This window comes from Diadema setosum, chromosome 16, assembly GCF_964275005.1.
Source record: "Diadema setosum chromosome 16, eeDiaSeto1, whole genome shotgun sequence".
NCBI lineage: Eukaryota > Metazoa > Echinodermata > Echinoidea > Diadematoida > Diadematidae > Diadema > Diadema setosum.
The window spans coordinates 20,532,367-20,555,148 of NC_092700.1; the positions used below are offsets into that span (position 1 = coordinate 20,532,367).

The 22,782-nt window shown below is 40.5% G+C and overlaps 2 protein-coding genes across 2 annotated transcripts; both read left to right on the forward strand.

The window, feature by feature from the left end:
- Nucleotides 1-1,593: 1,593 nt before the first annotated feature.
- Nucleotides 1,594-22,545, forward strand: LOC140239681 (uncharacterized). Its single transcript, XM_072319509.1, has 7 exons — nt 1,594-1,621; nt 2,108-2,323; nt 2,955-3,038; nt 12,018-12,293; nt 13,318-13,539; nt 20,946-21,008; nt 22,463-22,545. The coding sequence occupies exons 1-7, from the start codon at nt 1,594-1,596 to the stop codon at nt 22,543-22,545; spliced, it is 972 nt and encodes a 323-aa protein (XP_072175610.1).
- LOC140240164 (putative nuclease HARBI1) lies at nt 4,448-5,795 on the forward strand. Its single transcript, XM_072319967.1, has one exon. The coding sequence runs from the start codon at nt 4,448-4,450 to the stop codon at nt 5,735-5,737; it is 1,290 nt and encodes a 429-aa protein (XP_072176068.1). The 3' UTR covers nt 5,738-5,795.
- Nucleotides 22,546-22,782: the final 237 nt, after the last annotated feature.

A 22,782-nucleotide genomic window follows, 5' to 3' on the forward strand; every position in this document is an offset into this window, starting at 1 on the left:
AGTATGAATTTGATGCAAAACTAGAATGTCTATTATACTTGCAATTTTCTTATCCACTCGTTCTTTGCACCTGCAGATTTTAATCTCAGCTGCTCGGAGAAGCCACCATACCTCGACATTTGGTTTAATAATGCATTACACATCTCTGACAGTAGTTGGGTTATACAGGCACCTTCAGGACGGCGACTTTCCATTGAAATTCAGTTTATCAACAACGTATGGATGGGATTTTATCTGTTTGATATAATATCTGACAGAACATTTCAGCCTCTTATTATGAATCGCATCTTGCCGTACCCCGTTTTATCATTGACACATCAAACTAAACTGCGTGTAATGGAATATACTGTATATATATACATATCCAGCGAATTTCAAGATAGAAGTGAAATGTTATGATGGTAAGTTATGATTCCTTTCGAAATTACATATCTAAGTGTTTATTTACTTTCTCTTTCGTATTTTCCTGAACATCGTGTCCAAGATTTTTGTTTTGAAACCTATTTTCCTTCCGCAAATAAATGTTTTTGTGTTAGCAAAGGGAGCGTTGACGTGAAAATATGACCGAAATTTCAATCTTTCGTAAAGCTGTTCGGTTATGGCTCCTGACCCACTTCAAATCTTCCCTTAGATTCCATATTGCGACATTTTTAGGACAGCATAATAAGTATCACCATTAATATGTCGAAGGCTTTAGAGAGCTCAAGGAAGATACCGACTGTGTGAGATCTTATGAAGCAAGTTGTCAAAACGGAAAAGTCATGAATGGCTTGTAGAACGGTTTGATGAAAACCAAATATATACCGAAAAATATTTTATAATCATATGACCATGCTTCACAAAATCAACAAAGAGTGACCAGACATGGAATTTCAATTAAGAATATGTTTTGTAAGAACAGACTCTAAGCTTAAAAAAAAATATATAACTAGACACAAACGGTCTTTCCTAACATATATCTAAACTAAATATCGGAAATAAAGTACACGCTGTAAAAAATTGTGTACTGAGAGAAGAGGCTCTGAAGTATATGGCCTATTTAAGTACTTAATATTACCAAGCCGTGGTCTTTGCAAGGAATAGGAAAAAAGAACTGGGCTAGCAATCCGGAGGTCTCGGTTTCGAATCCCGATGGAATCTCGTTTTCTTTGCTCAATTTTCCACTAATAAAAATATTTAAAACTTAAGATTGACTGGGTTGATTCGTTTTACCTATTTTCAGTCCTCACGTAAAATCGCCCGATGTGACTTTTCGCAAATGCACTGTCAAATATTTATTTACGAAACATTGTCGTTCGTGAATAATCCTCCCCCCCACAAGAAAGACGTGTAAAGGGATGATTGTGAGGTGTCCTGTTCCCCCCTTGCATATCGTAATTGATCTTCTTTCATCTTGATTTTTGAAGGCGAAAGGTCATTTTCAAGTATGCTAGTCGGAATGTAATTTCTATGGAGACATTCTTCAACTTAACTGTTGTGATTCCGTCCTATTTCTGAAATTCAAATTGCTGTTCAGATCACTGATAACGTCAATCACTTCTGTTTCATGATCAACACAGGAAACAATAACACTGTCCTTTTGCAATTCTTTAGATGACAATCGATTTTCAGGTCACCTTCGGTAATCTATTGGAATTAGATCCAATGGGCAATACTTACAAAATAAGCATTGAATAAGATGTAATCATTACACAGCATGAAAAGTACATTAAATGCTACATCAATTGCTTTTCGTGTGTTTCTCATATCATTTTTGCTTGAAGTGTAATCGTCTGCTTCGAACTGCAATTATTTTTTTTTGTACGAGCTACTTACAAGCATTGCTTTGCTTGACATAACATTCAGTCATATTTGACACTCCTAACCGTTAAGGACGTAAGCTTTTGTTCCGTTATTTATCCAGTAACTTTGTGTTATTTATTGTTCATTAGCACAATTTTGTTGCCAGTTTCTTTGTTTCGATTTGTATTTTCGTGAATTCAACACTGCTTTGTCCAGTGATATGCATTGTGTGTCATTGATGTCGTGAAATACGAGAATTGAATTCAACTGAAAATCACATTATGCAAGTTTAGGGACTTATACATTATATTCATTCCATTTCAAGAAACACCATCGGTGAAGCTGGTTGGGGAACCCTCTCCCATGGATGGATTGGTGGTCATGGAGTCAAACAGTCATATGTGCTATTTTGACTTTAACCTCAGAGCTGCTGATTTAGTCTGCAGAGAACTCGGCTTCCCAGCTGCAAAAGATTATTCAGCTGACGCTATTTCAGGTCCAGCAATATCGGACAAGACTCAATGGTTTTCATATTCTAAAGGTAACTGCAATATTGTGCGCATTGAACGAAATATTGTGTGATTGCATTCCTTTGTACTGCATTTTCTTTACTTTTGTAAGAAAACAGTCTTATTGATTTAGTATAACTATATATGTGTGGATGTTATGCTGTATTTGCAGATGCTATGCTGTAATGACACTTTAATTGTTGGAAATGGAAGCATCTCCATATTTCGCATTGTATTTGATGAATTTAGACGGAGGCGATCATCTACATTAGCACATTTTCACACTGAAAGGTTGGAAATGCTCGAGTCGAAGTATTAATTAATTTATTTAAATGTTCTTTTAGCAGGGTAGCCCTTTCAGTCGATTTACTGTTCTACAAAGGACACTGACCACGTTATATTCAGTTAAAATATCATGTACATGTCAGAACACAATCACATGCAAAGAAGAAAATGACCTACACTGCTACTCAAATTCTTGAAATGAATAAATGTATTGTCATCTCTGAGAATAATTATTTCATTTCTACCCACAGAATCTAACTGCCAAACTTCCAGATACAAGAAGAAAAACTGTTTATTCATATACCGCAGGTTCAAATTAATAACCCCATCAAACATGTAACAGTACGTGAAATGGTTTTTCGAAATATCAACACACAGGTTGTCACAAAGCAAGACTACAGGATTGTCTATCAAAACGAGCTGAGTGTCCCTGTAACAGGACTGTGAGACTCAGATGCCGAGGTGAGATCGAACATAATAAATCGACCTACTAGCGATTTATTGCGTTTATACATAACGTGCAATGAAGAGCATGTACAGTCGCAGTGTTGCCTCTTTAAAATAGCCATTATAGTCCGGAGTAGGTTGGAGTGGTAAGCGTAGCTAGATTTTATCAGGTATTTTTTATTGACCGAACTTTCTTCCCGTACATAGTGGACCACCATGAGCTCTGCGTGAATAGACAAGAGGTCACTGTACAGTACGCCGACTTACGGGGCTTGGGGTTTCAATGTGTCACTTGATATTTTGAACTTGAGTTGGCTTTGAAGAGAATCATGATCTTTAGTGTAGGTATCACTCAGTAAACATGTCATATGTCAACATATAACAAATCACGTGCACAACCTATATAATTATATAATCACACACACACACACACACACACATATATATATATATATATATATATATCTATATATATATATATATATATATATATATTTATATATATATATATACACTCAAGAGGCGCATTGACATCAAAACTACATTTACATTTTACTATTCAACAACAGATTGATAGATTAGCTATGCAATTATTGTTACGCCAGCAATCGGCAAAAAATCCAGCTGATGTGGCTGCTAGGCTGGGATGCTCGTGGTTGCTAGATTTGGTGTGTTTGTGGTTTCATGATGTGCATGTTGCACGACACAACGAGGAAGACAGACACGTCTAGGTGTGCTGTGAACAAGGTCAAAGGCCGAAAGCTTAAGGCCCGGTCCCACTGCACTTACGGATGCAAAGAGGATGCAGAGCGTAAAAAAGATCTTGCCATCCGCTGGAAAACGCTACGCATCCGCTGTGTACTCATCGCATACGTGTTACATACGCTCTATCCATCGAGCATCCGTCCATGGTGATTTCATCCGCTCAAAAAGTTTTAAGCTGCTTAAAACTTTTAGAACGGATGGACTTTCCGCCGTGTACGATGTAAATCCGCGACATATACGAGCAACAAACGTTGTACGTCCGTTATCATCCCTTAAACGTCCGCTGTATCCTCTCTGCATCCTCTGGGCATCCTCGCAACTCACATCCGCTGCAGCTGAAAACGGAAAGAGGGAGGAAAGATATGGTACATGGAACGTCTCTACATCGTTAATAGCACGGAAATAGAAAGGATGTAAGCGTATGCATCTCGTATATAAAGTATTTAAAACGGACAAAGCGTTTGTATCTGGGATGTATCTCGTATATTTAGGATGTCTGGAGTATGTCTTGAGTATGTAGAAGGACACCTAGCGGACAACCGATATTTTGTATAAAAAGGGGGAGAAAAATCATCTGGATCTCAGTACGAGTCGAGCAGCCGTGGTGTACAGGCCTCATTACCCTTGGTCTTGGTCTTCAACATCAACTGTTTTCCATCATGGATGATCAAAGAGTCCATTTGATAGCTGCACTCATTCAACAGCGGAACCACAACCTGTTCAGTCTGTATCAAGTTTTAGACAGAAGGAGAAGAAGGAGAAGAAGGAGACGTCCAAGAGCTGTGTGGGTCCGAGGATGGATCGTGAGAAGAATGGAGTTTGGACTGTATGACCAGTTGATGGTGGAGCTGAGGAATGAAGACCCTCGTGCATTCCATCACTTCATGAGGATGCCACCAGCCATGTTTGACGAACTAGTAGAGCGTCTGAGACCGAGGTTGACCAAGCCTAGCACCAACTTTCGTCCCAACCTGGACCCTGGATTGAAGGTGGCACTGACTCTGCGGCACCTGGCCTCTGGAACCACATACAGAAACATGCAGTATGCATGGAGGGTGCCACACAACAGCATCAGCAAAGTCGTCAGAGAAGTGGTAGAGGCCATCGTTGAAGAATACGTTGACGAGCTCCTCAGGTGCCCAACCACTGAACAAGGCTGGAAACAACTTGCAGAAGATTGGTATCAGAGGTGGAACTTTCCTCACACCGTAGGAGCCATAGATGGGAAGCACGTGGCCTGCAAAGCTCCAGCCAACTCAGGGTCCACTTATCACAACTACAAGGGCTTCTTCAGTATCATCCTCTTTGCCATGGTTGATGCTGACTACAAGTTCATCTACATCGATGCTTCAGGCAACGGGTCAGCTTCAGATGCCCAGATATACAACGCAAGTGACCTCAAGGATGGGCTGGAACGCAACCTCATCATGGGTTTTCCTGGTCCAGACCCCCTTCCCAATGACACACAAGATGTGCCCTACTTCATCGTTGGTGATGACGCATTCTCCCTCAGAACCTATCTCATGAAGCCGTACAGTTCAAGATACCTCACCCGTGAAGAGAGGATCTTCAACTACAGGCTGTCCAGGGCAAGACGGGTGGTGGAGAACGCCTTCGGCATCCTGGCTAACAGGTTCCAGATACTTCTCACCACCATGCAGCATGACCCAGAGACTGTGAGGAGCATCGTGGAAGCTTGTTGCATCCTGCACAATCTCATGCGCACCCGCTACCCAGTGTTGCAGAACAGACTAGTCGACCGTCAACAAGGGAATGGGGACATGGAGCCTGGTGAATGGAGGCAAGGACTTAATCTGATGGACACTGTGGATGTACAAGGCCACAACAGAGCTTCACGTGAAGGGAAGAAGCAGCGCAACCTCCTGAGACACTGGTGCAACTCCCCAGCTGGATCAGTGGAGTGGCAAGACAGGATGATAGATGATTAGAATGGATGCTTCCTTGAGACTGTTGCGTAAGACTGATGAGATTGTGCCATAAGAACACAGCGTTACAATGTTGTATACTTGTAGCTGTTTATTGTTAAGAACACAGCGTTACAATGGTGTTGTATACTTGTAGCTGTTTATTGTTAAATTTATTGTTAAATGTATCTTGTGGGGTCCTACAATGAATAGGGCATTAATAAACAGCTTTGTTTAATTCAAACTGTGTTGATGGCTGAATAAATTGTATTGATAATAAAGGTTCATAATATGTGTGGCAGCTTGGATGGTGGACCATACAGTCCAGTATGTAGTTGCAGTGCCAGTGTAAGTCCGGAGGTTTCCCTATCCCACAACTTTCAAGAAGTCCAAAAGTCCTTTATTCCCCAGATAATAGTAAAATACAACATCAATTCAATCATAGTTTATTTCCAATCAACGAAAATCAAAACATAGTACAAAGTATACATGTCATGAAATGATATTGTTCAAACATTTGCAAAAGATTCATGTAGTATACGAGATAAATTATATAACAACATTCATTGTTTGAACAATATCATTTCCTGACATGTAAACTTTGTACTATTTTTTGATTTTCTTTGATTGGAAATAAACTATGATTGAATTGAATTGAACATCACTTGTGTAAACGGCCCTTTTGCCCATCAATAAAAAAATAAAAACCAAACTGTGGCCAACTGATCCCAGGCCAGACTATGTTGGTGGACCATAGCATGCTGTCATGGTTGCATTGAATAGTCAGAACTCCCTGTGTCCAATTCTTCACAGATAGTATATGACTTAACTGTTTTGATAAATAAGGTAACAAAAACAACAACAACAACAACAACAACAACAACAACAACAACAACAACAACAACAACAGTATTATAATCTTTGGCCACATAACTATATCAGGGATTTTTTTTTCCAAAATTTGAATTAAATTTAACGTGTATAACGTTAAGTTTAACTCAAATTAGCGTTTCAAGTGTTCAAAACAAGTGTTTCAAAGACTTAACCAACACTTTATTAAGGAACAAATGCAAAGTTTTAACCTTTTTTTTTCAAAGATTTTTCCAACACTTTATTAAGTAAACAAATAATGCAAAGTTTTGACCATGTTTACCAAGTTGTTATCACCACTTTATCAAGTAAACAAAACATTTTTATAAGTAAAAAGAAAAGTGCTGGTCACAAGTGTTCATAAGAAGTGTTTCAAAGTTTTTAACAACACTTTATTAAGTAAACAAAAAAGGCAAAGTTTTGACCATGTTTTCAAAGTGGTTATCACCACTTTATCAAGTAAACAAAACATTTTTATAAGTAAAAAAAAAAGTTCTGCTCACAAGTGTTTATAAGAAGTGTTTCAAAGTTTTTACCAACACTTTATTAAGTAAACAAAAAAGGCAAAGTTTTGACCATGTTTTCAAAATTGTTATCACCACTTTATCAAGTAAACAAAACATTTTTATAAGTAAAAAAAAGTGCTGCTCACAAGTGTTCATAAGAAGTGTTTCAAAGTTTTTACCAACACTTTATTAAGTAAACAAAAAAGGCAAAGTTTTGACCATGTTTTCAAAATTGTTATCACCACTTTATCAAGTAAACAAAACATTTTTATAAGTAAAAAAAAAAGTGCTGCTCACAAGTGTTCATAAGAAGTGTTTCAAAGTTTTTACCAACACTTTATTAAGTAAACAAAAAAGGCAAAGTTTTAACCATTTTTTCAAAGTTGTTACCAACACATTATTAAGTAAATAAAACATTTTTAAAGTAAACAATGCCGCTCACAAGTGTTCAAAACAAGTGTTAACAATCACAACTCAGTCTCTCAAACTATTCTGAGTCACTTTGAGTCATGTCCATGGTCTCAGCTGTGAGGCGTAAGGCAGTGACTGTGGCTGTGGCTGTGGCTTGAGTGCTGGTCTGACGAGGCATTGGGGTGCTTGGCCTCGAGGGTACAGCGGGTGGTGGTGGTGTGGTCAGGACACCAAGGTTGGTATCAGAGAGCTGACTCAGTCCCGTGAGGTTGAGAGACCCTTCATCAAGGACTTGAGATGTCAGGCCCAATACTGCTGAGAGGTTGTCCGTTGACGGTCTTGGCTCTCGGGTGGAGGAAGGGTTGGGATGAGTGTGCTGGGGCTGTCTGGTCTGCAGCTGAGTGAGGAGTGGCGTCTCTGGCGTCCGATAAACCTTGGCCTGGACTGGGTAGTTCTGCTTCTGTTGTGAGAAGTCCTGGTAGTCATAGCCTTGGTAGGTGAGGGGCTGTTGAAAACCGTTGAAGGGCTGTGACGTCGCCTGAGATGGAGGAGCAGACCTGGACTGGGTAGGACGAGCTTCAGTTGGGCCTTGAGGGTTGTGGAAAAGTGCTGTGATCTTCTGCTTCATCACCTGGTACTCGGTCTCGGGGAGGTCCCTCAGGGTCTGGCTCACGTACGTGATGAAGGGCTTTCGGGCCGAAGATGCTCTGTCCAAGTCGACCAGCTGAGAGAGAAGTTCTGTGCTTGTCTTCATTGTGTCCCTGATCTCCAACAGCACACTGTCGTCCTGGCCCTCCAGTCTGCCTCTCTGCCTTCGTCCTCTAGAGCTGGTTGTGGAGGTGGGGGTGGGTTGGCCTCTGTTGGCTGCCGCTTGTTCCTCCATTTGTGACAGCAGGGCGTCATCCTCCATGGGATCCTCCAAGTTCGGCACTACGGGGAGTGCAGCTGTCGAGGGGGTCTCTGCTGTGGGGCCATTTGAAGACACCTGCCTGGACGGGGTAAGTGGCTCCTGGCTTGAAGGTGCCTGGCTGTCTGTGGGCTGTCTGAGGGAGATGGGTCTCAGAGGGGCTGCTCCTCGGTGGCGGATCTCACCCTCCAGGAAACTGCACTTGGCCATGACGTACTTCTCTCGGTCAGTGAGCTTGACGGCGGCCTGCCCGGATTTCTTGAGGTGTAGCTTCCCATACCAGGAGTGCATGTGCTTCCACCATCCAAGGAGTACTTCTGCGGTGTACCCCATGCTCTCTGCCTTGTCTCTCCAAGCTGCCTGCTTCTTCTTGGTGTCGCGATACAGCCTGTGGCCCTTTCTCCAAAGGTACTCGTTCTCCCTCAGCCATTCCAGCGCATCATCCTCATGCTCCTCGGAAACGGTGTACTGTTTTCTCTCTCCCTTCTTCTTCCCTAATTGCCTCTTGCTCCCTCTGGCTGAAGCTTGTTCATGGCCTTCAGGGGCTTCAGCAGGGCCTTCATCATGGGCTTGATTATCAAGGCCTTCAGGGGGTTGAACAGCTGGGCTTTGAGGGGCTTGAGGGCCTTGGGGCTGCTCCTCCACAGCAGCAGCAGCAGCCGCCGCTTCATTATCATAGTCAGAGTCACGGGATGGGGTGCTCGTTCTGCCCTTCTTAACCTTGCCAGGGCTAGAACGAGCGGACTTCCTCTTCTTCCCCGAGTGGCGCACCATGGTGTTGACTCCACATGTAGAGATGTATCAGTGTATAGGTGTAGCCTTCTTTGTAGTACAGATGTACTGATGTAGCCACCAGCACGTCTGACTGCGTGCGTGCTGTATCCACGGAGCGGACGCAATCCATACTCCCCGCATGCGCAGTGAACGGTTTGCATCAGATACATATCCGCGCGGCATCCCCTTTGTTTCCATTACGCATACGTGATGCATCCGCTCTTTCCGCCATGCGTCCGCTTCGCAATTATCCCCGGTAACCCCTTCGGAGCTGTCATCCACTTCCATCCGCTTTCATCCGCTAAGCTTCCGATGAACATCCGTTTAACATCCCCGCTACATACGACCCAAGTCCGTTCTTTTCCGTTCTGTTTTCGCAAATTTTCGCCAATTTTGTCAATTTTTGGAGCGGATGAAAGCGGATGGAGCCACCCCCGAAATTTTGCTCGTCCGCTGTGTCCTTACTGCATACGCTTTGTGTCCGTCGGCCAGTGGGACCGGGCCTTAAGGCCGTGTCACACCAGCCTTGCGTGCGACTTGCAAAGAACAATTTTGACTACCCGGAGGTCCCCGTAGATGATCCGCACATGACAGTACCTAGCATGTATCTCAAAAGTAGTCGCCCGGAGGTGCGCACGCATATTATTTTACCCGCAACCGTGTTTAGGCCCTGTCACACCTTTCCGGGCAAGCTACTCGGGCTTGTTACGTGTAGGGATTTTCTAGCATACCGGACATTCCTGAGGGCGGAAAAGGATTTGTGCGAGTCAGCGCATGTGTCTTACTTGCTGGACGCGTTATACTTGCGAGTATACTGTGTGACCTTTGTACCAGTCGCGTGGGGGCTGACAACTCAGTGAAGGAATTCCTCTAATGAAATGGCTGAAATCTCACAGAATTTCATTATCTTGGCTGCATACGGGACTGCGAAGTACCTGCGTGGGAATTGCCTGGGAAGTACTGCCGCTAAGGGTCTCCTACTGGCGTTCTGCGTGGACCTCTACGGGCATTCCCGCGACTCACCCGGAAAAAGTTTTGGTCATGCTCAAAACTTGGCTGCGGTTAAATCGGACTTGCGTGAGCGCCTCCGGGCAACTACGCGCTAGATACTGTCAGGTGCGGACCAACTGCGGAGAGCTCCGGGAGTAAATTTGTTTCCCCGCAAGTCAAGCCGCAGAAGTTCCCCCGTACGGTATGACAAGGCATGAATGAAAATTGCAAACATTCTTGTTCGCCCGCTGAAAATCTTCTTCGTGCTGGAAACTACCTCCTCGCCACAAGCCCGCGTAGCTTGCCCGGAATGGTGTGACACGGCCTTTAGAAATGAAAAGTGCGGTTGACAAGCTAGGCCGCTAGATGGAATTTGTTTTTTCGTAAACACATACACACCAACATGTTATTTGTATACATAATTTTATTTTAATATGTATTCTTTATATATGTATTACATATGTATATCCCCCTATATATTAAATAGAGATTTGAGTACCCCTTGTTTTATTGGCTCTAAGAAAGGTGTCAATTATTTATTCTCTTTTAAAATGGCATACTGTCCTGTATTTACTTATTTATGAATGTATCTACGCTAGTACAAAGTCGAATATGTAAATGCTTTAATACTTGTATAAGACCAGGTAGTGCAGTTACGGGTGCTGTTCGTTATTCCGAAGATTCGTTATTCCGAAGGTTCGTTAGTCCGAAACACACAAATTCCCTGTACAGGTTCGTTAATCCGAAAATGAAAAAGGGTTCGTTAATCCGAAAATTTGTGGCGTTATTCCGAAGGTTCGTTATTCCGAAGATCTGTTAATCCGAAAATGAAATTCGGAATAACGAACCTTCGGAATAACGAATCTTCGGACTTAAGAGCCTTCGCAATAACGAACCTTCGGAATAACGAGCTGTAACCGCAGTTACATATATTATGGCCTATCCTATTATCTACTTAGGTGGGATTGAAACAAACAAAAACAAAAACACCACATACACAATGTGTATGCATTGATACATTCAGAAGCGGTTGGTTGCACGTGTATGGAAATACTCTTTTTTTTTGTGCGGAAATAAATTATAACTCTGGTTATGTACACCATGGATAATCATCACATTCCCGTGTGCGACTGCTGAAATCAAGTTTAGGTGTGAACCACTATCCCTCATCAAGAAAGTAACATACTGTGGTACTTGTTTCTGTTTTCTTGAAAAATATGCATTCTTGTTATTACATGATCACGTTATCACGTTATCACGTTATCAAAACGTCACTTTTTTCAAAATCTTCAACGTTATGATTTATTGGAATAAGGACACCTGCGACAATGCGGGCAAATCGAATTCTGTAACATACACAAAATAGAAAATCTTTGTTTAATTTCACACGTCTATTTATCGTATTCTATACACATCACAAAATCAAAGAACTGAATATTTTCAGTCAAAACCAGCGTCTGATGACTCTCTTCCCATTGCTCCGTGGTCCTCCCCGTGGTCCTCCCCGTGGTTTGAGCAAAGATATCACCATTCTACGTCAATATCTTGACAATATTGTAAAGCTCTTTCATCTTTTGAGACTTTATCATTCCCTTCAAAGGTTAGGTCTTCTTTGATGTGTATACCATGTATGCTCTTAAAAAACACAAAAACAGTAAGTGATCTGAATAAAAGCACGTTTCAGCTAAACTTTACGGCTGTTTTCGACACTTAGGAATTCATTCATAACGGGATTTATTTCATTCACATCACCAGGAAAATGTTAACGGTTTGATAGATAACTCTTTAGCATGATAATTTAGAAATCACTGGCAGATTTTAACTTTAACATTCTGTATGCATGCAGAACCTGGATTTCTTGGATGCTACCGGGGAGATCGTCTCACGTTTCAGGCTTTCAATGTTTCCGGATTCAACGTTCAGTCGGATGGAGAGTGTGTGTCTACCTGCAGACGAAAACCCGGAAACCATGACATTGCTATTGTTAATGAAATGAACTGCATATGTTATCGATCAGTTAAATATGCAAACTTCATTTCTGGCATGAGGTATACTCATTATTGGACATCTGAAACCAGCGTAGAATCTGAACCCGGCCAGCAAGTCCATTGTTTGTTCAACCGTGAGTATACATATCAAAATCATTTGGCATGCGACAGTCAGCAACTTGTCCTATTTTGTATTCTAAATATTAAAGGGATAGTACAGTATTGGTGGAGATGAGAATCGGGCTTTTAACTTTTTGCGAGATACCAAGAAAACACTTATGATATAGTACAGAGCATACCATTTTAAGAGGAATTCAAAGTCTATTTGATGAAAATCGGGTTTGGAATGACTGAAACATCCTAAAACAAAGTAAAACAAAGCGATCGTAATAAAGTGAGGGTCCCACACTTTATTAGAATCGCTCATTTTCGGATATCTCAGCCATTTTAAAACCAATTTTCATCAAATAAACGTTGCATTCATCATAGAATTAAATGCTCTTTCATATTTCATGAGGTTTCTCATTATCTCACCAAAAATGTTACAAACCTGAAATTAGGCCTCAACCAAAACTATACTATCCCTTTAACTCTTAAAAATGTTATATTTCATATTATTGACAACATGTCCTTATAGGATTGGTACTGATTTTCGGACATGGTACCAAACCTACCGATCTATCTCTGCTTGTAGGACTGAAACAGTAATGTATCACACATTATAACCATTATTTGTACTAGTCTCTGTAAATCGCTAACACCGCTATTAGAAATTTGAACATAAGACAAAATAGAAAAAAAAAAAACATTATTGCACTGCTTGATTGTTTTTTATTCTTTTTCCTCGTACAAAAATATCGTGATGATTATTTTTTTTCTAATGTTGTTAACGAGAATTCCATACTTTCTTCATTTATGGTGCTGTCGGGTATTGTGATCACACTGGACACGGTTCAGATGTTCACTGTTTGGTACTGTCACAAATTCTGTGAAAAGAAAAAAAAACGTGACAACCGTCTTTACAGTTAAGTGAGCAATGGTGGCGACAGCAATATTTGATAGTTGAACTCGGTTACATAATATTATACCTCTATTTATTCCTGTTGTATATCTTGGTCACATTGTTTCGTCGATTGCGACTTTTCTCTTTTATCGAAGTTTCTGTCGGGTTTTGTAAGCATCCCGGCCCTGTATGTGGTGGTTATTGGGACTCTGATATCACCAGTTTTGGATCCAAGATGACTCTTACATGTGACGAAGGATTCATGTTAAATGGCAGCGCGACACTGCAGTGTTTGGGACTACCTGGGTGGTCGACTTACTTCCCGGTTTGGAACGCGTCAGTCCCGTCTTGCCGCGCAATCAAAAATGCAACAAAAGGTTTGTGTAGTACAAACTCACAGTATGTCATAACGTAACCACAATTAAGCACTTTTTCAAGGGATGGTATAATTTTGGTAAAGATAGGGATTCAGCTTTTTACTTTTTTTGCGAGATAATTAGAAACCACTTATGAGACATTAAAGAGCATAATTCTATTCTAACAGGAAATCAAAGTTTAAAAATGAGTTTTGAAGCGACTGGTACATCTTGAAAAAAAGATAAGAAAGAGATTGCAACACTAAAAAAGGCTTGTCCAACATTTGGCAACTGCGTAAGTTTAGTCATGAAATGATGAGACAATCCGCAGCATCTCATTTTTTTTTTGTGGAATAAATTTGACCTATTCATATTCTCCGACATAATTATAACTCGCTAGCTGCCAAAAGAGATGCTAATAGATCGTGGTCATTATTCTGTGTCCCACAAATGAGCTTATATCATCATACTATGTCGTAGATTGTGATTCTTGTATAACTCGACGAGTGTTGCGACACGGATTGTCGCCCCTACACGGATTGTCGCTCCCGGCTCGGGGGCGACAATCCTTGACGGAGTTGGCGGCACGGATTGTCGTCTGGCGACAATCCGTGACGAGGGCTGGCGGCACGGATTGTCGCCCGCCCTCGAAGCACATTTTGCTGGGTAATATCGTTCTGGACATAGTCATTGAAATACTAACACATACCTTTACATGGCTACATCCATGCAAATATGCCATGTATAGAAGTCATGGTGAGGTTTCAAGGAAGTGTGTATGTGCGCGCGCACATGATAATTTAGTGTCCGTTTGTGCGTGTGTGTGCGTGTGTGTGTATGTGTGTGTGTGTATGATGGAAGAATGTGTTTATTTTTTCAGCTTTTTGCGCATGTGTTCTTTAGCTGCGCGTGGGTAGGGATACCTAGTAAGCTGTAGCTGGCATAAACGTTGATATTGATTTTATCAGCAGCTTTGACTTTGATGAGTTTGTTTGGCGGATTTGTTTATGAAATTCGGAGTGGTGCTTGCGTGCGGGCGGATGCTGCTTTTCTGCATACGGTCCATTATGTCTTATTTATCGACATTGGGAAGTCGTTTCATCAGGAAGGAATGTGGTAGCGGTTCGGGTGTGTGTGTGTATGTGGGAGGGGGCTACATTTCGTTATTGCAAAAGTTCGTTATTCTGAAGGCTCCTTAATCCGAGGTTCTTTATTCGAAGGTTCGTTATTCCGAATTTCATTTTTGGATCAACGAACCTCTAGGTACAGGGAATTGTACAGGGGATGCTGTAGACGATTACGTCCTTCGGCGTTTTCTGTTTTCCACTCGCATGGGAACACAGAGACGCGTGGGAAGCCACACAACTCGTGTTGCCAAGCTGCAGCGCATTTACCTGAAGGAATGCTGCAACACACTCGAAGCGGTGGAGAGGAAGAACCGCAAAGTCAAGTTTCGAAATTTTTCCTACAAATGGTCATTTTTGGTGGCACCCATATACACATGACATCGCTTGACCATTGGTGCTGAACATTTTTTCCTTGTACTATTGAATGTATATTTTTCGAAACTCGGAAGGCAATTTTTAGGTTGGGGATGAGGTGATAGCATTTTTTTCACTTTTCTGGCCGGGAAGGTGTGGGACAGCGATAAACTATATAAAATGAGAACGAATTTAGTATTTCCCTATAATCTTACCTACTTTACGCTCCATGGATATTACATTTTTTTTTATTGTATTTGGTTGTGGGAGGGGTGTCCGAATGTCCTAATGTTTTTTTTTTTTTTTCTGGAAATGTAATATAGGCATTGCTTTATTATAACAATCTCCTTAACATAACCCAGAAAGTCATTAATATCGCTGCACAATGACAGTGTAACCACAGTTTGTCTATTCCATGACTGTAAGTAATATTTTCTCACTCTGTTTAACTTTTAATATCGATCTAGATTGTATTCTATTTGTGGTATAATTATGCTGTGTAGTCTTTACATTTATGATGTTTATCCATATTTGAGCTGCACAAATAAAATTTAAACTACAAGTTCAAAATTTCATATATCTTTTATTACTGTAAAGCAAATTAAAGAAATGCGAAAACTTTTCAGAACTTGTACGTAAATTCGATTTCAGTTTTCCCCAGTGTACAATGTAAGACAGTCCAATATGTGATAGATTTGCTGTCATAATACATTGACTTGGCAGGGATCGTCATATTGTACATAATTATTTATAACAATCTGTAACTATCCCAAAATATCAGCAACTCTCCGCAAGTGTTCCGAACTATTCGGAAGTTTATGCAAGCTGAAAGAACAAAATTACGTGCCATTTCGTAAGAATATCCGCAAGTGGACGCAAATATTCGCATTTGGTCGTATCTCTCCGTATCGCCCGCATATTTTTCCCGTATGGAGGGATCCGCGGGTGTCCGCAGAAAAAAAAAATGACTTATTTGGACGTAACGCCGGACGCAGAGCATTATTTGACTGGAGCCTTATGCCCCAGTCACACAGTGCTTTACGATGGATTACGTCCGCCGCGGATAGATACGAATGAGTGGACGCAGGGGGACGCAGCGTGGACGCAGGCATCCGCAGGGACGTATGTAGACGTAACTGTCCGTAACTCATCCGTAAAGAAACGCAAAATGACGTCGCCGAACCTGCGAAATTTTGAAATGTTCAAAATTTCGCAGAGGGACGCCACGGACGCAAACTTACGCAAGTAACCGTAACCAATCGTAACTATCCGTAACTGAACGTAGCTACCCGTAGCTTGGACGCAGACCATCCGCAAAAAAATTTACCTTCCGTCCGTTTGCGTTCGCTTACGTCCACCGTAAGTATCCGAAATTAACCGCAAGTTAACGTATCACAACAGTTTCCTCCCCTTACGGATATTTACGGACAGCTACGGATGTTGCGGACAATTACGTCCTTCGACGTTTTCCGTTTTCCACTCGCATGGGAACACAGAGACTCGTGGGAATGCACACTACTCCTGTTGCCAAGCTGCAGCGCCTTTACCTGAAGGAATACTATCTACAACACAGTCGGAGCGGTGGAGAGGCAGAACTACATGGTCAAATTATGAAATTTCTCCCACATACTGGTCATTTGAAGTGGCACCCATATACCATGTATACTCATGACATCGGTTGACTCTTGGTGCTGAACTTTTTTTCTTGTACTCTTCGAATGTATATTTTTCGAAAAAAGCAATATTTTGGGTAGGGGATGGGGTGATAGCATTTTTATTCACTTTTCTGGCCGGGGAAGGTGTGGGACAGGGGCAACTATATAAAATGAGAACGAATTTAGTATTTCTCTGTAGTCTTACCAATGCACTTTACGCTCCATCGAATGTGTATTACATTTTTTTCTGATAACTATAATAATAATAATAAAGGATATTTATATTGCGTAGCTACTATAATAATATACTTTACTGCGCATTACAAAATGACATGCATACAAGAAATTCAAACAGAAAATACATTACTTCAAGAGATGACTTGATATTGTATTTGGGTGTGGGAGGGGTGTTTGAAAGTTTTGATATCTTTTTTTTTTCTGTAAATTTAATAAGCATTGCTTCATCATAAATATCTCCTTAACATAACCCAGTAAGTCATGAATATCGCTGAACAACGACAGCGTAACCACAGTTTGTCTATTCCATGACTGCAAGTAATATTTTCTCACTCTAATGTTTAACTTTTCGATCTATATTGTATTTTATTTGTGGTATAGTGATGTTATATGTGACCCTGCACCACAGAACACACAAAAAGTCGCCACACATGAAATTTTAGTTGAGAGCAGATTCTGAAAGAGCAGACTTTAAGCTTTAAAATGATGTATTACTCAAATCAAATGGAAATAGATAGTGGAAAGAATGCACACACTCAGAAAAAGTGTAAACTGAGAAAAGAGGCTCTGAAGTACAGTGTCTATTCAAGCGCTTAATCTTTATCAAGCCGTGCTGGTTGTGCGATGAATGGGACAAAAAACAGGATGGAAACCACCGGAGTAACAACAATGAGGGGATTATCAGATTAAACTGAAATTAATGATAATAATAATAATAATAATAATAATAATAATAATAATAATAATGATAATAACAATGATGATAATAATAATAATAATAATAATAATAATAATAATAATAATAATAATAATAATAATGATAAAGCCTTATTTACCCAGAGTAGCCAGGTCAAGATCGGCTCGGTTGACCCATTTCACCTATTTTCAATCCTCAAACAAAATCAGTGTGTGCGACTTTTTGTTCGTTTTGTGATGCACGGTCACAATATAATTCTTTACATTTATGACGTTTATTCATATTTGAGTTGCACAAAAAAATTCAAACTTCAAGTTCAAAATTTCATAAATCTTTTATTATTGTAAAGCAAATTAAAGGATTACGATTTTTTCACAACTTGTACGTAATACAATTTCAGTTTTCCCCAGTATACAATGTAAGACAGTCCAAAATGATTATTGTAGTCCGGTTTGGGCAAATTCCTCCAAATCTTACCTTTCGCAATTACAAATACTGCAAAATAGATCACTTCGTATTGTTATGAATGTTGATTATATGCATCCTTCTGATAATTTATATGATACATTGAAATTAGATCGGCTACATGTAAGATGGGCTAAACAACTAGCATGTACAATGTACCGTTCATTACATGAATTATACCCTCCCTATTTAAATCAAATGTTTTGTTTTCGACAGACTGCTTATAGCACAGTGAGGTCCGGCCCATCCAAATTGAAACTCATTCAACTGAAGACCAACTATAGTAAACGGTCCCTATCTTATCGAGGGGCCAAACTTTGGAATGAGCTTAATTATCTCTCTTCAACAATTGTATGAATTGAAGCATTCAAACGTTACGTAAATCACAGCCCCGACATACCCATTTTTGCAGGATAATGAGTCAACGCAATTAGTAGATTATTTGAGATTGTACGAGAACGATTTTTCTCACCCATCCCCCACCCCCATTCCCCGATTTTTGATGTTGATTATATCATATTGTTTCTAATTTCTTAGTATGTAGGGGTTTTTCCCCCTTAGTTAAATTGTATAGCTCATGCCATTCTGGCTTTTTATGTAATTTTAGTTGTATATGATTGATTGATTTGTTGTTTGTACTGATGGCATGTTTTGTATTTTGGTTGGACCCCTGTGAAAACCAGCTTTTAGCTGACCAGGGCAATCCATCCCATGAGTGGAGAATGAATAAATAAAATAAATAAATAAATAAAATAAAATGTGATAACCTTGCTGTCATAATACACTAACTTAATAGCAGGAATCGTAAGAGAAAACCAAATTGTCCATAATTATTATCTGTAACAATCTGTAACTATCCGTAACTATCAGAAAATATCCTCAACTCTCCGCAAGTGTTCAGAACTATTATGTGCCAATTCGTAAGAATATCCGCAAGTGGACGCAAGTATTCGCATCTAGTCGTATCTGTCCGTATCGCCCGCATTTTTTTGCCGGCATGAATTGTACGAATTTCTGGTGACGGCAAAGGATCCGCGGAGGTCCGCGGAAAAAATGACTTTTTTGGACGTAACGCCGGACGCAGAGCATTATGTGACTGGGGCTTTACGTAGACACACGAACGCTCACACATAACACACATACATAGGGCCTACGTAGCCCACGAACACCAAACCCCTCAGATACTCATGCAGGCACAAAACTGCGCCCACAAACACGCACCATCGCATACCCTTTGATATACACATACGCCACTATATACCACATACACACGTACGAATACAGGCACACGTATACACACAGAAAAACAAACCACCACCACTATACAACCGCCACACATGCACAGTTTCTATATATTGTCTTATTATACTCCAAACACACACACACACACACACACACACAACAATACGGAAACTCATACAGAAGTCACTTATTGTACGCACCTTCAAATCATATACACAGCACATACCATGCAGCTCACAACAAATACACACATTATACACACACACACACACACACACACATACGCCCAACTTACCAGTCATACCCATCCAACCTAAGCTTAACACCGGAGCAACCACCCCGAGCCCGGAGCGACAATCCTTGACGGGGCGACAATCCGTGTCGCAACAAATTTTTGCCATCATGGATTGTCGCCATCGAGGTCAAAAACTGGGAGCAGCACAAGCGTCACGGATTGTCGCCAGACGACAATCCATGACGGGGGCGACAATCCGTGACGCCAACTCCGTCACGGATTGTCGCCCCGAGCCGGGGGCGACAATCCGTGTAGGGGCGACAATCCGTGTCGCAACAGACGAGGCTTTAGGAAGAATGGAGTCTTTAACTTCTATCATTTCTGATGTAATATTCATAAATGAGAAGTAGGAAATAAATCAGTTGAACTGAATTGAATCAAATTGATTTAAATTGTAATAATGTCCACAAGTATTTTTTCTAACATTTCCGTTTCTTAAGTTCTAAAACAAATGTAAATTTGCAATGTGCACCTTTTATCTAAACAACCCTAGGGAATATGCATCTTTGTACTGCAAGTGAGAAAACAAATCTTACAACATGCATGATTACAGTGTTTCAATGTGCAATGCTTTTTCAGAGACATTTGTGACAGTGCACCTCAACACGAACATAAAGTCGCACACACTGATTTTGCGTGAGGAAAATAAGTGAAATGGGTCAACCTAGCCGAACTTGACTTTTTCATATTTTCTGAAAGAGCGGTTCTCCTTTTACATTATGCTAAAATTTGGTATCATAAAACGGGCAGGAAAGTGTGTTTTTTTTAGCAGTTTATCTCGAACATTTTTGGTAGAATAGTGTGATTAGGTGTGTCTTTAGAATCCCTTTTTTCATTTCTGAAAAACTTTGTCCACACTCTTCACTTTCAACTCTAATAACTTTTGAAAGGATAGTGCTACTGCTTTGAAAGTTGGCATTAATTATGGACAGAATGTGTTAATGAGGCATGCTCAATTTCAGTTTAATTTGATAATCCCTTCATTGTTTTTGCTCTGGTGGTTTACTTCATGTTTTTTGTCCCATTCATCACACAGCCAGCACGGTTTGGTAGAAATTAAGCGCTTGAATAGACACTGTACTTCAGAGCCTCTTTTCTCAGTTCACACTTTTCCTGAGTTTGTGCTTTCTTTCCAATATTTATATAGGTTAGGAGAGTCCATTTCAATTAAGTTATACATCATTTCAAACTTAAAGTCTGCTCTTTCAGAATATGGTCTTAACTAAAAATTCATGTCTGGCGACTTTTTTGTTTGTTTTGAGGTGCAGGGTCACATTTAATGGTACTGTCTGCTGCTTGTTGCACGAGTCACTTTGGTGACACAGGTTTACCTACTTTTGAGTCTTTCATTACAGATAATGAGTGTCAAGATGTCGAAATTAGTACATCCACATCAAAAACTATGGGCGGCACTGCAAGTGAGTATTGCATGTTGCATATCAGAATATAAAGTGTTACAGGCTGTACATGAACTGAAGTGTTAATGCTGTATTTATCCAAGTGCGACGTTTGTATCAACAGCAGTGTATTTACATTGTGTAAGCCTGGTAGTTTTGGGTGATGTGCTTATGTTGAAATATATTTCAGCCAACTTCGGGATGGGTTTCAATTTTCCTTTGACAAAGCAATGCATCTAAATCTCGAATGCATAACCCACTGAAACATCTTTTCTCCTTATTTTGGGAAACCCCAAATTATGACTGACATCAATTACAATGTTTATTATTTTATTACCTATTCGGTCCATTATGATATCTCTGTAACAATTGACTTCTATAAAGTATGTGGTAGAACAAGGAAAATATTATACTAAACACATTGTTTCCTGCAGCAGCACAGTCATCAGACTGAAACACTCTTCAGCATGAGACATAGTCTAGTTTCTAGCCGTTTTTGTTTCGTCTTTATTTCTCCGAGTTGCGGTCGATTTGTACGTGCTGTACGCCCACTGTATTGCGCCAGGCCGAGTGAGGGCGCATACCCAGTGATTGCGACGCCCGGAAAAAAAAAAAAAAAAAAAAAAAAAAATTTTTCGGGCGTCGCAATCACTGGGTATGCGCCCTCACTCGGCCTGGCGCAATACAGTGGGCGTACAGCACGTACAAATCGACCGCAACTCGGAGAAATAAAGACGAAACAAAAACGGCTAGAAACTAGACTACATGAGACACAGCACAGACTCTGCTTACGGGTCACCTTACAAGAAGAAAATCGGCTTTAAAGGCGCATTTCTATTTTCGATATGATAGTATATGGAAACGTGTTGACTTAGTGTAGGTGGAAATCCCGTGATAAGATATCTTGAGCATGTCCAGTTATTTTCATTTGCTTTCTTCCTTTTATTAACTCTTTATGTGCCACGTTCGCACGTCCGGCTCAGTCGACGGCGTGCCAACTTCGCATATTCTGCTCAACAAACAAAGCCGCCAAAACCGATCGATAAATCGCTAATCACTGCTAATCCCGCGGCACAATGAAAGCGTTTTTCGTGATTTTGTTCCTCCCATATACGGCTTGCATTCTATGTGGTGATTGACTATCAATTGGTGTTCCCAACTAGATTTGCTCGTACATTCTACGTTACGAAACTGGACTGACAATGTAATTTAAAACGACCATGCCTTTACAGTAATGTAGCAACTGGCCATTCGAAAGAGAAATCGAAAATGGATTCGTCATAAAATTCATATTGAAACAAAGTTTAGAAAATTCCTCCTTAACTTTGCCTACTATTATGCCCATCTTAACAGAAATTTGTAGAGGTTATACAAATTAGAAAAACAGAATTCTTTCTCAAAGCATGACTACCTTCGAGTCTCGGAATAACGTGGCACACAGGGGGTTTTCACCATGGCACATAAAGAGTTAATAGACGAGATTTATCAGGCCGCTGAAGAATGGACGACATTTCAAGAGACATTGGCCACATCATTTCCAGGTGGATTAATTTCTTAATATATTCAGCAGGTTGCTTTTTTTTTCTTGCTAAATCCCCCTCATTTGTTTTTGCATAGCTAATGGCTTATGCCGTAGAAAACACGTATTGCGTCAGGTAAACAAAACTTTTTTTTTCTCTTTCTCTTTGTTTTTTTTTTATTGTTGTCAGTCGGAGTAAAATTTGGGTCAATTTCGTACTCTCGCTTGGTCATATCACGGTCCTGATAACAAAAGTGGATTCTCCGCGTATCTCTT

What these genes read in the sequence shown, in the direction of transcription:
- LOC140240164 (XM_072319967.1), top strand. Translation starts at nt 4,448, where the DNA reads ATGGATGATCAAAGAGTCCATTTGATAGCTGCACTCATTCAACAGCGG.
- LOC140239681 (XM_072319509.1), top strand. Translation starts at nt 1,594, where the DNA reads ATGACAATCGATTTTCAGGTCACCTTCG. An exon ending in ATGGTTTTCATATTCTAAAG is followed by an intron (nt 2,324 to 2,954) that starts GTAACTGCAATA and finishes ATCAACACACAG; the next exon opens with GTTGTCACAAAGCAAGACTA. An exon ending in AGTCCATTGTTTGTTCAACC is followed by an intron (nt 12,294 to 13,317) that starts GTGAGTATACAT and finishes CTTTTATCGAAG; the next exon opens with TTTCTGTCGGGTTTTGTAAG.